Genomic DNA, 17,776 nt, shown 5'->3' on the forward strand with positions numbered 1-17,776 from the left:
TAGTGAAGTTTCTAAACACACAGGAACACGGACTTCAACCCTCACTGTTTCCTTTGGCTGTTTTCATTTAGACATCCACAGCTTAGTTGGAATTCATGCCGTGGTTACTTGATTCGTAGACATTTCCTGAACTTATTCCGCAGCACAGTGTTTAAAGTAATTATACACACTATGAAAGAATGACAGTGCCAAAAGACTACTGAATGGTCAATGTTGGTGGTGATTACTGTACTTAATAGGTTCTAGTGTAGTAATGGATGAGATGCCTACTCAATGAGTGTCAGTATGGGATGACTATTGAGAGAGCAGTGGAAGAGCACAGGCAGGCTATGAAAGCTTTGAGTGACTTTTTTTTCTCTGTATCATTGCAGTGTGGATAGTGTTGAAATACTAACTGTATTTCTTGCTGTGTCATTGCAGTAGACTAGCTGTGTATCTCTTTCTCTGTGTCATTGCAGTGTGGAGGGGGATGCGCGGCCCAGTGAGAGTGACGGTGGAGCAAGCTACAGGGGCCCAGTGATAAGCCCGGACCGCTTCGAGGGCCCCCTCTACGGCCACGGCGTGCAGCCGGGCCCCCAGCGGCCCCCCCGCAGGCCCAAGCTCCAGCACTCGCAGTCCATCCTTCGCAAGCAGGCCGAGGAGGAGGCCATCAAACGCTCCCGCTCGCTCTCCGAGGGCTATGAGCTCTCCGCTGACCTCCAGGACAAACAGGTAGGGTATCACTGTTTCAGACCCACCCTATATATGTCCTATATAGACTTATGAAGCCATTTTGCAAAAACTCCCACATTACCTGACGTCTTTACTTACCCATAAAATTTGAGTTACCAAACCAGATCACAAGGATGGCGAACTCTGGAAATTCTGTCTGTTACTACAGACTTAGGGAAAACAGCTTTTTGTTCCATACATGGAGTGCAAAGAAACTATCTTATGAGTTCCCTACAAATGGATGTATTGGTGCCTTTCGGACAACTCAGTGTTGATTGAGGACCTCTTTGCTGAGGAATGTTTTTCATGAGTGTGTTTTTTTTATATTTTCTGTGTAATTTGTTGTGTAATTGTAAGATGCAGGGATTCCTTGCAAAAGAGACCTTGGTCTCACTAAAACTCCCTTTATTTTTTAGACAAAATAACATTTCCCTTACTGAACCTCTGTCAATGACCACACTACACACACTAACATCTACAGATCCCTTTGAGAAGAAAATAAAACTATGGCATTGCTTTGCTACAGGTTCTCTGCTCGTCCCAGGTTCTCTGCTCGTAAAAAAATTTCCTTGAAATTTGTATTACTAAGAAATTATAGACATCTTTCCCTGGAAAGATCAATTCAGTCCCACAAGTGTTTGAGCTTTGTTCATCATTTGTCAAATATAATCATTATCCTATAATCAAGAAGTTGTGATAATCTGTTCTCCTCTGTCCGTCAGGTGGAGATGCTGGAGCGTAAATATGGAGGACGCTTCATAACCCGGCATGCGGCCCGCACCATCCAGACAGCCTTCCGCCAGTACCAGATGAACAAAAACTTTGAGCGTCTCAGGAGTTCTATGTCTGAGAACCGCATGTCCCGACGCATCGTTCTGTCCAACATGAGGATGCAGTTCTCCTTCGAGGGCCCTGAGAAAGTCCACAGCTCCTACTTTGAGGGGAAACAGGTGTCCCTGACAGACGACGGCACCCCCCTGGCCTTGGTACAGTCCGAGTGCGGGGACATGGAGGTCCACCACCAGGCCAACATGGCGTCTCACCCTGCTTCCCAGAACGACCTGACGGACGCCATCACGGAGTTGGAGGACGCCTTCTCCAGGCAGGTGAAGTCTCTGGCCGAGTCCATTGATGACGCCTTGAACTGCCGCAGCCTGCAGGGCGACGAGGGTCTTGACCCTGAGGCCATGGGCTGCCCCGAGGTAGAGAGGGAGGTGGCCTATCAGGTGAAGCCTCACCGCGGGGTGGCGGGACGCATGCGAGAGGACATGATGGCGTCCTACAGCGATGTGACTCTGTTTATTGATGAGGAGGAGCTGTCTCCCTCTATGGGGCTATCGCGGGGGTCAGGTGACCAGCCCTCCAGCATTGAGTCAGACCTACGCCTGCACTCAGCCAACTCCTCCCAGGAGTACTGGCCCCTGGACACCAAAGATGAGGGCCGTGACACAGACACCAGCTGTCGCAGCACCCCTTCGCTGGAGTGCCAGGAGCAGCGGCTCAGGGTGGACCACCTCCCCCTGCTGACCATCGAGCCGCCCAGCGACAGCTCCGCCGAACACAGTGACCGCTCTGACCGCAGCTCCGTCAAACGGCCGCCCGTCTACGAGCCTCACGGGGGCAGCCACATCGTGGCGTCCTCCAAGGCTAGCCCCAAACACATCTCTCATGGCCCACCCCCGCGGGCGCCCTCCAGGGACGACAAGGCGCCCCTCCGCCACCGGGCGCTGGAAAGCCACCTGGCCATCAACGGCTCTGCCAACCGGCAGAGCAAGTCTGAGTCTGACTTCTCGGACGGGGATAACGACAGCATCAACAGCACGTCTAACTCCAATGACACCATCAATTGCAGCTCTGAGTCATCCAGGGACAGCCTGAGGGAGCAGACACTCTGCAAGCAGACATACCACAAAGAGACACGCAACAGCTGGGACTCGCCCGTCTTCAGCAACGATGTGATCCGCAAGAGGCACTACCGCATCGGCCTGAACCTCTTCAACAAGTAGGTGCTCAGCTCTGACTGAGTGCTAACGTGGTTGTCCACTGATTGGTGTAATTAAGGGTAAATGAGCAGAGGGGTTCTTATAGAGAAACCGAGGTGACCTATTTACAGTTATCAGAATTGTATTTGGGCCACACAATATAAGGCAATCAGTCTAATTCAAGTAAATTAGCAGGGTTAAAGACAAGTCCTATGAAATGGAAAAAATGCGTACAATTTGTATAAGGTAGGACTATAGGCTAAGGTATATATTTGTGCATTCGTGTAAACTCTTTGTAGACTCATAGGTCTACTTTTATAGGACTGATATTCTGTAGATGAGAAATTCAGACAGATGCAGTTTTACAGTCCATCCGTTTATCTTCTACTACATACAGCCAGACAGAGTCGCTCCATTTTCTGTGCCCTTATTAAATATTAACCACCCTGTTCCTATTGTGGCCACTTCCTATCAGTCACAGAATCAAACACCACACTTGGCTCTGTAAAATGACTGGATAGGTCGCATAAGGACACACCTGCTTCAAAAAGGCCTTATTTTGATGTCATGCTAGACTTTTTCAGTAGGGTCACCTTTGGTGTCAGTCTCATTGTGTCTGTCTCTGCTTCAATATAAACACGAACCCTTCTTTCTTGTGTGTCTGCAGGAAGCCAGAGAAAGGCGTCCAGTACTTGACTGAGAGAGGGTTCGTCCCGGACACGCCTGTGGGTGTGGCTCACTTCCTGCTTCAGAGGAAGGGCCTGAGCAGGCAGATGATTGGAGAGTTCCTGGGCAACCGTCAGAAACAGTTCAACAGAGACGTCCTGGAGTGAGTACTAATTTTTAAAGGCCAGGTCATGTGACACTTGTTATTGTCTATCAAAAAAACATTGATTGGGGGATCACAGTGCCTTGCACAGATAGCATTATACTGTAGGCCAGGCCAGAACAATAGATGTACTGTTCCAAGTTCAGCAAGCCATCTTTGCATTCACCGCTCTTAATTTATATCCTAACTGGGAGGTAATTGTCTTGGAACAGTTGGTGCCAACATTGTGCCCATTAACATTCTACATCTCAAAGTAAGATGGCCGAACTTTGTATATCTGGGGCGGCAGGGTAGCCTAGTGGTTAGAGTGTTGGGCTAATAACCGAAAGGTTGCCAGTTCAAATCCCCGAGCTGACAAGGTACAAATCTGTTGTTCTGGCCCTGAACAAGGCAGTTAATCCACTCTAGGCTGTCATTGAAAATAAGAATTTGATCTTAACTGACTTGCTTGTTAAATAAAGGTAAAATAAATACATAAAAATCTGTGGCCTTGCTTCTCTCAACAATCTGCTTGACCTCTCTCAAATGTGCTTCATGTAGGTGGTTCCCTATCAGATTTTGACAAATCTTGAACTGCTGGGTGCAGAATGCCCCTCTGATCTGCGCATTTCAGCTGGGTAGTGAATGAGATGGACTTTTGTAATAACCACTTTTCCACGTGTAGATTTGAACTAGAGATGGGCACCAATATGGAAGTATTAATATTAATATCATATCGGAATTTACTGAACTTGCTGTTAAAGCTGGAATCCTTAGTTTCCACATCAATTTTTGGTCTTAATTAATGACATATACCCATTGATTCTTGAAGCGTATGTTTACACTGTTTGTAAACAAAGTAAATGTAAACAAACACTTGTATAGCCTCTAAACATGGTTTAATTTGTATATCATGGATGGTCAGTCCTGGCGCTCGCTTTGAATGTGAGAGTGGTTACATTTCTCCAGGCCCATCCCTCAGTTTTTGACCAAAACACAGGTGGGGGTGACTGCTTTCTTATTGTTTCAATTAAGGATTCCAACATTAAATACTATACAAATCAATTACATATTTGTTGGTTAGTGAATTCATTGGTTGGTTGCTTGTGTGTTCCAGTTGTGTGGTGGATGAGATGGATTTCTCGTCAATGGAGCTGGACGAGGCACTGAGAAAGTTCCAGAACCACATCCGGGTCCAGGGAGAGGCCCAGAAGGTGGAGCGCCTCATCGAAGCCTACAGGTGAGCCAACCGATAGACAGGTCAGAGAAGCATATACTAGGTAGACAGCCTCGTTAGGATGGGGGGGGGGGGGGGGGCATATAAGCACACATGTAGACTGAGGATGAGGGGCTATTCACGTAGACCGGTTTGGCCAAGAGGATACTTACTACAGGTCAGTATTAGCATTTAAAAATTATAACAGCGTAATCAACATCAACCAAAATACTATACTGCAAGTACTGCACATTAGTTTCAGATAAAGTTTTCTCTCTTACGAGTGACCTAATAGTTCTTCACTCTTTTGCGTTACGTTTTCAAATGTAATGCAAATGTTGACCAATGTCTTGGAAATGCAAGTCACTGCTGACTTTGCTCACAACACCGTGTTGGCTAAATGACTTATTAATGCGTAGAGGGACTTGGTGCTTCAATTACTTTTGCTTGAGTAAATAGGACAGTTCCTCACGCAATGCAGCAATAATGATGACACGGTACACACACAATGTTGACAGTTATTGACCATCATGTGATGCATTGTATGCTTGCTTTACAAATTTTCACCAGCAAGTCAATAAGACAAATGTTGCCATTGTGTGGACAAAATCCGGTTTTATATTCAAATGCATTCAATGATGGCTCTCTATGTCAAAAGCCTCTTTTCACCTCTGACATGTGATGTCATCTCCCTTTCCTGTTGTTTTGTATTCCAGCCAACGCTACTGTATCTGTAACCCCACGGTAGTGCGACAGTTCCGGAACCCTGACACCATCTTCATCCTGGCCTTCGCCATCATCCTCCTCAACACAGACATGTACAGCCCCAACGTCAAGCCAGAGAGAAAGATGAAGCTGGAGGACTTCGTCAAGAACCTCCGAGGTGAGAGAGAGAGAGGGGTGTCGGGGTTTCTGAAGACAAAATGGAGACATTGTCCTCTACATATTTCAGAGAAAATAAAGAATTATAAAAATCAACTAAAAACTTCATCAAGTGAGTGTAGGACATTCACAATGTGATTTCTTCACCGCGTTAACAAGGCACACCTGTAACAATGCTATCTATCTGGATTAAAAGAAGAAAACACACATCCAATCCAGCTCAGCAGGACAGAAGTGGGGCAGAGAATACGCAATCACAAATGGAACCGGTTCATTTGTGCTACATGATTAGCATTTCAATCACGAAAGCAACATTTTCATCACACACAGATGAAAACAATACATTTTTCATCATCAACATGCTGCTGTCACCCTCCCTATCTGAAGAGGCTGTCACATGTTGCGTGTGTTAAAATTCCATTTCAATATCTGGCAGCGTCTGGCAGTTCACAAGGGCAGGCTGTGATTGTGTGTTTGAGTCGAGGCTGTTTTGAGGTAGCGATGACCTTGATAGAAATGTGTTAACACTAATTCATTGCACCTTCACACAATCACATTAGCAATTCTTATTCTTGGGTGAGCAGCGTGATAGAGGCACAGTCAACCACTTGTCGTTTTTTTGCTTGGCATTTGAAATTTTATTTGAGAAGTAAAGCATGGCGGGCTGATTCATCATCCATCGTGACGAGTGTCAGTAATGGTAAAACAAGGAGAAGTAATTGGATAAGAGGGATTCATATTCTCACGCTAAATGAAAAAGACAAAGTGTGTGTGCGCACGTGCGTGCATGCTGTGTCCTTGCTTTTGTGTGTGTGTGTGTGCGCCTCTGTCTGTGGGTGTGTGTGTAACCATTGTCTCCTCTCCTCCCCAGGGGTGGATGATGGGGAGGACATCCCCAGGGAGACTCTGGTAGGAATCTATGAGAGGATCAGGAAGAGGGAGCTGAAGACAAACGAGGACCACGTGTCTCAGGTTCAGAAGGTGGAGAAACTCATAGTGGGGAAGAAACCGGTGAGGAGCACACAACTTACCTAAAACTCTGCTACAGCACTTTTTGCATAGTGCTTGATACAAGGCAGATGCCTGAAACGCCCTTGAGTTTACTCTGGCATGACTCATCTTAATTAAATGTGTCACTCCATAGCCCCTCGATTAACGATGGCGTGCGGTTTGTCAAATACAGCCCAAAGACACACATTTATCCGTGGAGAGAGAGTGTTGGGCCTTTTCTTTACACTCTATCAAATCAAATCACATACACATGGTTAGCAGATGTTATTGCGAGTGTAGTGAAATGCTTGTGCTTCTAGTTCTGACAGTGCAGCAATATCTAACATGTAATCTAACAATTCCACAACAACTACCTAATATACACAAATCTAAGTAAAGGAATGGAATAACAATATATACATATAAATATATGGACAAGCAATGACAGTGGCACAGGCAAGATGCAATAGATGGTATAAAATACAGTATATACATATGAGATGAGTAATGTAAGTTATGTAAACATTATTAAAGTGACTAGTGATCCATTAATTAAAGTGGCCAATGATTTCAAGTCTGTATGTTGGCAGCAGCCTCTCTGTGTTAGTGATGGCTGTTTAACAGTCTGATGGCCTTGAGATAGAAGCTGTTTTTCAGTCTCTCGGTCCCAGATTTGATGCACATGTACTGACCTTGCCTTCTGCATCATAGCGGGGTGAACAGGTAGTGGCTCAGGTGGTTGTTGTCATTGATGATCTTTTTGGCCTTCCTGTGACATCGGGTGCTGTAGGTGTCCTGGAGGGCAGGTAGTTTTCCTCCGGTGATGCGTTTGTAAAAGTTAGAGGGTTTTAGGTGACAAGCCAAATTTCTTCAGCCAGCCTCCTGAGGTTGAAGAGGCGCTGTTGCATCTTCTTCACCACACTGTCTGTGTGGGTGGACCATTTCAGTTTGTCCGTGATGTGTACGCCGAGGAACTTAACTATCCACCTTCTCCACTGCTGTCCTGTTGATGTGGATAGGGGGGTGCTCCCTCTGCTGTTTCCTGAAGTCCACGATCGTTGTTTTCCTGACACCACATTCCGAGTGCCCTCACCACCTCCCTGTAGGCTGTCTCGTCATTGCTGGTAATCAAGCCTACTACTGTTGTGTCGTCAGCAAACTTGATGATTGAGTAGGAGGCATGCATGGCCACGCAGTCATGGGTGAACAAGGAGTACAGGAGGGGGCTGAGCACACAACCTTGTGGGGCCCCAGTGTTGATGATCAGCGAAGTGGAGCGGTTGTTTCCTACCTTTACCACCTGGGGGCGGCCGTCAGGAAGTCCAGGACCCAATTGCAATTGCACAGGGTGGGGTTGAGACCCAGGCCCTCAAGCTTAATGATGAGCTTGGAGGGTACTATGGTGTTGAATGCTGAGCTATAGTCAATGAACAGCATTCTTACATAGGTATTCCTCTTGTCCAGATGGGATAGGGCAGTGTGATGGCGATTGCATTGTCTGTGGACCTATTGGGGTGGTAAGCAAATTGAAGTGGGTCTAGGGTGACAGGTAAGGTGGAGGTGATATGGTCCTTGACTAGTCTCTCAAAGCACTTCATGATGACAGAAGTGAGTGCTACAGGGCAATAGTCATTTAGTTCAGTTACGTTTGCATTCTTGGGTACAGGAGCAATGGTGGCCATCTTGAAGCATGTGGGGACAGCAGTCTGGGATAGGGAGAGATTGAATATGTCCGTAAACACACCAGCCAGCTAGTCTGCGCATGCTCTGAGGAAGCGTCTAGGGATGCCGTCTGGGCCAGCAGCCTTGCGAGGGTTAACATGTTTAAATGTCTTACTCATGTAGGCCACAGAGAAGGAGAGCCCACAGTCCTTGGTAGCAGGCTGCGTCTGTGGCGAAGAAGGTGTTTAGTTTATCTGGAAGCAAGACGTCGGTGTCCGTGACGTGGCTGGTTTTTCTTTTGTAGTCTGTGATTGTCTGTAGACCCTGCCACATACGTCTCGTGTCTGAGCCGTTGAATTGCGACTCTACTTTGTCTCTATACTGACATTTTGCTTGTTTGATTGCCTTGTGGGGGGAATAACTACACTGTTTGGATTCGGCCATATTCCCATTCACCTTTCCATGGTTAAATGTGGTGATTCGCGCTTTCAGTTTGAGGAATTCTAGGTCAGGTGAACAAAAGGACTTGAGTTCCTGCATGTTACATTTGACATTTTAGTCATTTAGCAGACGCTCTTATCCAGAGCGACTTACACTAGTGAATGCATACATTTCATAAAAAATTTTTTCCTGTGCTGGCCCCCCATGGGAATCGAACCCACAACCCTGGCGTTGCAAACACCATGCTCTACCAACTGAGCTACAGGGAAGGCTTGTTGTTACACGATGAGTCGTTAATCATGAAACATACACCCCCGCCCATCTTCTTCCCGGAGAGATGTTTATTCCTGTCGGCACGATGCACAAAGAATCCAGGTGGCTGTACCGACTCAGACAGCATATCCCGAGAGAGCCATGTTCAGGAGAGCCTTGTTTCTCGCAAGTATCCAAGCAATCTCATATGTTGCCTTGTCGTTTTCTCTGCAACAGTGCTAGATCTGTCCATCATTTGTTGTTGTCCTTTGAGCTGTCTTTTGAGTTGCGCTATTTTGTTATTTCTGGAGGTTGCTTTGTGGCGGATATGTTTTGTCAAAGTGGGCATGGAAATGTCGCTCTAAATTTGCGCCTTTAAAACAATTGACTGCCTTCTGGCAAATAAGACAAAGTGAGGTAGTCCTATTATGCAGAACAAAAAAAATACTTGTCTATGCATTTCTCTTGGAACTTTCTGTGTTCTTCTTGAATCGACCGTATCCTTCTCTTAGTCACCAGAGCTACGTTAGCTAGTTGCAATTCCCCGCCGCCATCTTCCTGATTGTCCTGGCTCTCCTGGTGTTTGTTCGTTCATAGCTGTCACGTTGTTCTCCAGCTCTTCCCCCTCATTTTCCTTGTCAATAGATTTACTTTCTTTTTTTACAATAAATTGATCCATGTCGACCAGACTGCAAAATTAAATGGAGTAGATGTGTCAGTCGCTGTAGCTGAGCAGTTGCGTTCTATTTCGGTCTTTCTGTTCAACAGTTGCGCTATACTGCCATCTATCTGCTGTCCAGGAAGCAATAGGTATATTCAATGACGTGATTCAGGCTTCCATTAAACACATTGAATTGAAATTGTATCATTGTTATGTATTATGAATGGAAAATAGGAAAATCACCGCAATCTGCAAATGAAGGGCTTGCGCAATGAGTACCACTGCACTAATATAACACTTAGTATAGTGAAAAGGCATAGCCTACTTACACTTACTATATAGGAGCAAAAACAGAGGGAGAACAACAAATCAAATTGAATTGCTTGTGTACACAGATTTGCAGATGTAATCGCAGGAGCAGCGAAATGCTTGTGTTTAAAGTTCCAACAGTGCAGTAATACCTAACAATCATTTAAAAAAAGCAATAGACACATCATCCAAAAATATATATTTAAGAAATATCAGAATGGGCAATGTCAGAGAGCGAAATATAAACATATAATGTAATATATATATATATATATATATATATATATATATATATATATATATATATATATATATATATATATATATATATATATATATATATATATATATATATATATATATATATATAATGATGTGTAAATATCTTATGGACAGTATATGAATAGAAAAGGTTTATACAGCAGTAATCACAATGCCCTCAAAGTATTCATACCCCTTGACTTATTCTACATTTTGTTGAGTTACAGCCTTAATTCAAAATTTATTAAATGCATTTTCTCACCCATCTACTCACAATACCCAATAATGACAAAGTAAAAACTTGTTTTTAGACATTTTTGTACATTTAATGAAAATGAAAAGTATTCACACCCCTGAGTCAATACATGTTAGAATCACATTTGTCAGCGATTAGAGCTATGAGGCTTTCTTGGTTAGTCTTTAAGGGTGTTTTCACACTTTGTCCCTTTCAGACAATTTATGTGAATTCCAAAGGAACTTAGACCCCTCAAAAGATCCCCCAAAGCGTACCGAACTGTGACCATCTCGAGAGGTGGTCTGAGTTCGGTTCCCTTGAATTCCACGGTCCGGTTCCGTTTTATAGGACAATGTGAACGAAAGCTCCCCAGGTTCACTTGCCATTATCGCAACAGTTTCCCCTGCCATCACCCCTCACATTGGTGCCACAAAAAAGAGAAGATATTGATGTGCAGATTCGCATCGTTCTTTTGTTGTTGCTGTTTTTGGATATTGATTTTCTTACATTTTAAGAATGATGGAGGCCACTGTGTTCTTGGGGACCTTCAATGCTGCAGAAATGTTTTGGTAACCTTCTCCAGAGCTGTACCTCATTAAGGACACACAGAAATTACAAAATGTGTGGAGTTTTTAGTTCAGATTATTTGTTTGCAATATGTGATCTATAGACTACGAGAGCTTCATACGCTGTTTATTGATTGTGGGGTTTGAATCGTGTGAGAAGACAATATATTTGGTGAGAATCATATAATAGGATGAATACATTTACATAAGTATTCAGACCCTTGGGTATGATGCCACAAGCTTGGCACACCTGTATTTGGGGAGTTTCTCCCGTTCTTCTCTGCAGATTCTCTCAAGCTCTGTCAGGTTGGATGGGGAGCGTCACTGCACAGATATTTTCAGGTCTCTCCAGACATGTTCAATCGGGTTCAAGTCCGGGCTCTGGCTGGCCCGCTCAAGGACATTGAGACTTGTCCCGAAGCCACGCCTGCGTTGTGTTGCCTTAGTGTTGCTGTCCTTTTGGAAGGTGAACCTTTGCCCCAGTCTGAGATCCTGAGTGCTCTGGAGCAGGTTTTCATCAAGTATCTCTCTGTACTTTGCTCCGTTCATCTTTACCTCTATCCTGACTAGTCTCCCAGTCCCTGCCGCTGAAAAATATCCCCACACCATGATGCAGCCACCACCATGCTTCACTGTAGGGATGGTGCAAGGTTTTCTCCAGACGTGACGTTTGGCATTCAGGCCAAAGAGTTACATTTTGATTTCATCAGACCAGAGAATCTTGTTTCTCATGGTCTGAGAGTCCTTTAGGTGTCTCTTGGCAAACTCCAAGCGGGCTGTTGTGCCTTTTACTGAGGAGTGGCTTCCGTCTGGCCAATCTACAATAAAGGCCTGATTGGTTGAGTGCTGCAGAGATTGTTGTCCTTCTGGAATGTTCTCCATCTCCACAGAGGAAGTCTGAAGCTCTATCAGAGTGACCATTGGGTTCTTGGTCACCTCCCTGACCAAGCCCCTTCTCCCCCGATTGCTCAGTTTGGCCGGGCAGCCATCTCTAGGAAGAGTCTTAGTGGTTCCAAATGTCTTCAATTTTAAGAATGATGGAGGCCACTGTGTTCTTAGGGACCTTCAATGCTGCAGAAATGTTTTGGTACCCTTCCCCAGAGCTGTACCTCAACACAATCCTGTCTCGGAGCTCTACGGACAATTCCTTCGACCTCATGGCTTGGTTTTTGCTCTGACGTGCACTGTCAACTGTGGGACCTTATCTAAACAGGTGTGTGCCTTTTCCAAATCAATTGAATTTAACTCCAATCAAGTTGTAGAAACATCTCAAGGATGATCAATGGAAACAGGATGTTCCTGAGCTCAATTTCAAGTCTCATAGCAAAAGGTCTGAATACTTATGTAAATAAGGTATTTCTGTTTGATGTTTTTTATTCATTTGCAAACATTTCTAAAAACCTGTTTTCGCTTTGTTGTTATGGGGTATTGTGTGCATATTGATAAACATGGTTTTTTAAATATTTTTCTAAATAAGTGTGTAACATAACATTTGGAAAGTGTCAAGGGGTCTGAATACTTTCCGAATGCACTGTACATATGAAGTGGGTAAAACAGTATGTAAACATTATTAAAGTGACCAGTGTTTAATTACTTTGTACATAGGGCAGCATTCTCTAGGGTTCAGGGTAGAGTACCGGGTGCTAGCCAGCTAGAACAGTGACTAAGATTCAAAAGTTTGTGAGGGTCTTAGGGGCCAAGTTTGAAGAGCCGCTGTTGAGCATTCTATATGAAGAATTTCAGGTTGTCAGTGAAGTTCACGCCGAACTTGACGCTTTTGACCCTTTCTACTTCGGGCCTGTGGATGAGGGTGTGCTCTCTCTGCTGTCTCCTGTAGTCCACAATCAGCACCTTCGTTCTGTTGATGTTGACAGAGAGTTTATTGTCCTGGCACCACTCAGCCAGGGCTCTCACCTCCTCCCTATATGCTGTCTCGTCATTGTTGGTAATCAAGCCTACTACTGTTGTCGTCAACAAACTTGATGATTGAGTTGGAGGCGTTCATGGCCACGCAGTCATGGGTGAACAGGGAGTACAGGAGGGGCTGAGGATGTACCCCTGTGGGGTGCATACTCAGCCCATCCCCTGTGGGGTGCGTACTCAGCCCCTCCTGAGGATCAGTATGGTGGAGGTGTTGTGGCCAACCTTCACCACTTGGGGTCAGCCTGTCAGGAAGTCCAGGACCCAGTTGCACAGGAAGGGGTTAAGGCCCAGGGCCCTGAGCTTAGTGATGAGCTTGGAGGGTACTATGGTGTTGAAGGCTGAGCTGTAGTCGATGAACAGTATTCTTACATAGTTATTTCTCTTGTCCAGGTACGATAGGGCAGTGTGCAGTGCAATGGTGATTGCATCATTTCAGTCATGTAAAGGTAGAAGGGAAAAAAAGCCTGAGATTCTCAGTGACCCCAGGAATTTAAAGGAGTGATTAACCCCGTATACCTCAAAGAAAAATGATCCCTCATCACTAAACGGCAGTATCAAAACCCTCAGAGGGCCGACAGTACAGTGAAGTACCTGGATATTAAACAACAAATTAGACTTCCGTTCTACAATAATGTACTGTATCTGTCCCACTGGTATTGTAGAGCTAGAGATCTTGTTTTCACCTCAGTTGTTTAAACCACTTCATTCAACTCATTACTGACTCACAGACAGGATTACTGGAATACTGAGTCCCAACTTTGAGTTTCCCATGAGGGTTGCTTGCACATAAATGGCTCGTGGCTTGTACAGACGTAAACAGACAGACATGTCTTGGACCATGCTGCAACCGTTCAGCTTTAGAGGGAGAATTATCTGTATGACCCCATCAATGAGATGACGTATGAGATGTTGAAGTCAGTTGAAGTCGGAAGTTTACATACACTTAGGTTGGAGTCATTAAAACTCGTTTATCAACCACTCCACAAATGTCTTGGTAAGAAACTATAGTTTTGGCAAGTCGGTTAGGACATATACTTTGTGCATGACACAAGTCATTTTTCCAACAATTGTTTACAGACAGATTATTTCACTTATAATTCACTGTATCACAATTCCAGTGGGTCAGAGGTTTACACTAAGTTGACTGTGCCTTTAAACAGCTTGGAAAATTCCCGAAATTGATGTCATGGCTTTAGAAGCTTCTGATAGGCTAATTGAGATCATTTGAGTCAGTTGGATGTGTACCTGTGGATGTATTTCAAAGCCTACCTTCAAATTCAGTGCCTCTTTGCTTGACATCATGGGAAAATCAAAAGAAATCAGCCAAGACTTCAGAAAAAAAATGTAGACCTCCACAAGTCTGGTTCATCCTTGGGAGCAATTTCCAAACGCCTGAAGGTACCACGTTCAACTGTACAAACAATAGTACGCAAGTATAAACACCATGGGACCACGCAGCCGTCATACCGCTCAGGAAGGAGATGCGTTCTGTCTCCTAGAGATGAACTTACTTTGGTGCGAAAAGTACATATCAATCCCAGAACAACAGCAGGACCTTGTGAAGATGCTGCAGGAAACAGATACAAAGTATCTATATCCACAGTAAAACGAGTATATCAACATAACCTAAAAGGCCTTTCAGCAAGGAAGAAGCCACTGCTCCAAAACCGCCATAAAAAAGCCAGACTACGGTTTGCAACGGCACATGGGGACAATGATTGTACTTTTTGGAGAAATGTCCTCTGGTCTGATGAAACAAAAATAGAACTGTTTGGCCATATTGACCATTGTTATGTTTGGAGGAAAAAGGGGGAGGCTTGCAAGCCGAAGAACACCATCCCAACCGTGAAGCACGGGGGTGGCAGCATCATGTTGTGGAGGTGCTTTGCTGCAGGAGGGACTGGTGCACTTCACAAAATAGATGGCATCATGAAGAGGAAAATTACGTGGATATATTGAAGCAACATCTCAAGACATCAGTCAGGAAGTTAAAGCTTGGTCGCAAATGCATCTTCCAAATGGACAATGACCCCAAGCATACTTCCAAAGTTGTGGCAAATGGCTTAAAGACAACAAAGTCAAGGTATTGGAGTGGCCATCACAAAGCCCTGACCTCAATCCTATGGAAAATGTGTGGGCAAAACTGAAAAAGTGTGTGCGAGCAAGGAGGTCTACAAACCTGACTCGGTTACACCAGCTCTGTCAGGAGGAATGGGCCAAAATTCACCCAACTTATTGTGGGAAGCTTGTGGAAGGCTCCCCGAAACATTTGACCCAGGTTAAACAATTTATAGGCAATGCTACCAAATATTAATTGAGTGTATGTAAACTTCTGACCCACTGGGAATGTGATGAAAGAAATAAAAGCTGAAATAAATCATTCTCTCTACTATTCTGATATTTCACATTCTTAAAATAAAGAGTGGTGATCCTAACTGACCTAAGACAGGGAATTTTTACTAGGATTAAATGTCAGGAATTGTGAAAAACTGAGTTTAAATGTATTTGGCTAAGGTGTATGTACATTTCCGACTTCAACTGTATGTAACAGGTTCTAGGTACGTGCCCTGTATGCACTTAAAACAGTAATGAGGTTCTCCTTCTGATATTTTCTCTGTCCTCCCATTGCAGATTGGATCTCTCCACCATGGAATAGGATGTGTAAGTACATGTTCACAGTTTGGCATGCAATGATCATGTCATTGTTATGCGTCATTTTACTCACCCACAGTTTCTATGTAAAGCAAGGGTCATTTATATGTGTTTAGTGTTCGGCCTATATTAACATCACCCAGTCTTACAGTGTCAGGATGGCTAAAATAATCCACAACCTGTAGATACTTGTTGTTTCAGATGGCTTTAGTTGGATTAAAGGTCTTCTTGCCCCTAAAAGTCCACACCTATTACTGAGATGAGCAGGATCTCCTGTGATGAACCTGTAGACAGAGTCAACACATATACATTCCTAGGCACCAGTGAGCTGCACTGTTTACTGACTGTGCTGAGCCGAGCATGCATCACTGCCAAGAAGCAGACCACACAGAGGCTTCACACACGCGCGCACACACAAACACACGCATACACACATACCCGCGTACACACACACATGTACGCACACACTCCTACCCACACAGAAGCCTCCCACAGACAGAGGGCATTTGTTAGAGTGGGTATTATTAGTCATGAATGTTTTAGGGGTGAGACATGCTGAAAGATTGTTCTGAATCTATTTGGGAGAATAATAAACTACGTAACCTTCTGTAACCTATGTGCTCACAGGCTTCTGTTCTACTGCCATTACACTGTTCACATAATCATAGACTAGAGGAAAATCATCTAGATATCAGCTGGCTCCTGCTTTTCATTGGATGAATCAGACAGTTTTACACCATCTTCATTTCCTGGTATTAAAGTTTTATGAGCACAGTTTGCGTGGGAATAAGTGACAGATGTGTTTTGATCCAAGGGAATCCTAGTCGAATTACTCTGTGTCCCCCTGACTTCCAAACAAAGTAGGGTGGTGAAACCACCTCTCCTGACGACAATGAATACATTAGGATGAATAATGTAACAAGGAGAAACAGCATCACACAGGGGTTTTATAGCACACTATTCAGACATCATTATAACCCATTTCCCCTGCACTCCACACACTAAATCATCCTAAAATAGAGGCTCACTGTTTGTTTTCATTTCCCTGTTGGCCTAGCTGAGGGGTGTGTGCGCACGTATGTCTGAGTGTGTGCATGTGCGCTTAACAACAGTTATACTTCAATTTGGGGTCATATTACTCTTTGACCTAAGCCCAGGGCCTGACCGCTGTGTGTTAGTGAGTAATGTCGTTGGGTTGGTTTCTAGGTGCTGTCCCTGCCCCATCGCAGGCTAGTGTGCTACTGTCGGCTGTTTGAAGTGCCAGACCCCAACAAGCTCCAGAAGTTAGGCCTGCACCAGCGGGAGATCTTCCTGTTTAATGACCTTCTGGTGGTACGTGTCCTCTCCTGCCTTTGTCCTGCCCTGTCCTTTGTTAAATATGGTCATTCAAATATGGTCTTTCAAATGTGGCCTCACAGCAACAACAATGAGCAAAGAAGTACAGTCTGAGCTTTCAGTTCAAACCTTTTTTTGGTTTCTCCAATATCTTTCTTGCCCCCACAGTATAACTTGTGTATTTGTCTGTGTGCTTGTTTGGGTGTTTATTTGGGTGCAGGTGACAAAGATTTTCCAGAAGAAGAAGAACTCTGTGACATACAGCTTCCGGCAGTCTTTTTCTCTGTATGGGATGCAGGTTCTGATGTTTGAGAACCAATGTAAGTAGAACAGACCTCTCCCTGTCCATTCACCATCTCTGCGATGTGTTGTTAGCCCAGCATGGTTTTATAGTACATCCCACTGGGTTCAATTTGCACATCTATATACATGTAACCATCCTGTGATGATGGAACGAGACACTGTTTATACTTTCAAAACATCAGACAGATTTTAAACTTCCTTTGTGGTCGATGCCCTGAGTTTTAAAGGTCTCTCTCTCTCTTTCTGTGTTTGGTCCAGATTACGGGAATGGAATCAGGCTGACATCAGCCATACCAGGTGCCGACGTCAAGGTCCTCATCAACTTTAACGCGCCCAACCCCCAGGACCGCAAGAAGTTCACTGACGACCTGCGAGAGTCTATCGCCGAGGTCCAGGAAATGGAGAAATACAGGATAGAGTGTGAGCAGACATTTTAGCTCTCTACCCCGCCCTCATTCCCTTTTTCCCTCCACCCTCATTCCCTTTTTCCCTCCCTCCATCCGCCCCTCGCTCCCTGGCCGCTGCGAGCCATGTAAACTCAGTCAAGTAGAGGCAGATAGGGCCTGGTCCTCATTACTCACTCTCTG

At 44.6% G+C, this 17,776-nt stretch overlaps 1 protein-coding gene across 10 annotated transcripts in view; it reads left to right on the forward strand.

Annotated features, from left to right (window-relative positions):
- Positions 1–17,776, forward strand: part of LOC106571902 (IQ motif and SEC7 domain-containing protein 1) — a 197,755-nt gene that overhangs the window by 170,313 nt on the left and 9,666 nt on the right. For all 10 annotated transcript variants that reach the window (XM_014145442.3, XM_014145449.3, XM_014145443.3 and 7 more), the window contains 10 exons: positions 459–711; positions 1,434–2,713; positions 3,361–3,522; positions 4,619–4,741; positions 5,434–5,600; positions 6,471–6,610; positions 15,531–15,560; positions 16,758–16,883; positions 17,107–17,206; positions 17,448–17,609. In XM_014145442.3, coding sequence (XP_014000917.1) covers positions 459–711; positions 1,434–2,713; positions 3,361–3,522; positions 4,619–4,741; positions 5,434–5,600; positions 6,471–6,610; positions 15,531–15,560; positions 16,758–16,883; positions 17,107–17,206; positions 17,448–17,609 — 2,543 coding nt within the window. The remainder of the gene's footprint in view (positions 1–458; positions 712–1,433; positions 2,714–3,360; positions 3,523–4,618; positions 4,742–5,433; positions 5,601–6,470; positions 6,611–15,530; positions 15,561–16,757; positions 16,884–17,106; positions 17,207–17,447; positions 17,610–17,776) is intronic.

Source organism: Salmo salar, chromosome 15 (genome assembly GCF_965601325.2).
Source record: "Salmo salar chromosome 15, fSalSal1, whole genome shotgun sequence".
NCBI lineage: Eukaryota > Metazoa > Chordata > Actinopteri > Salmoniformes > Salmonidae > Salmo > Salmo salar.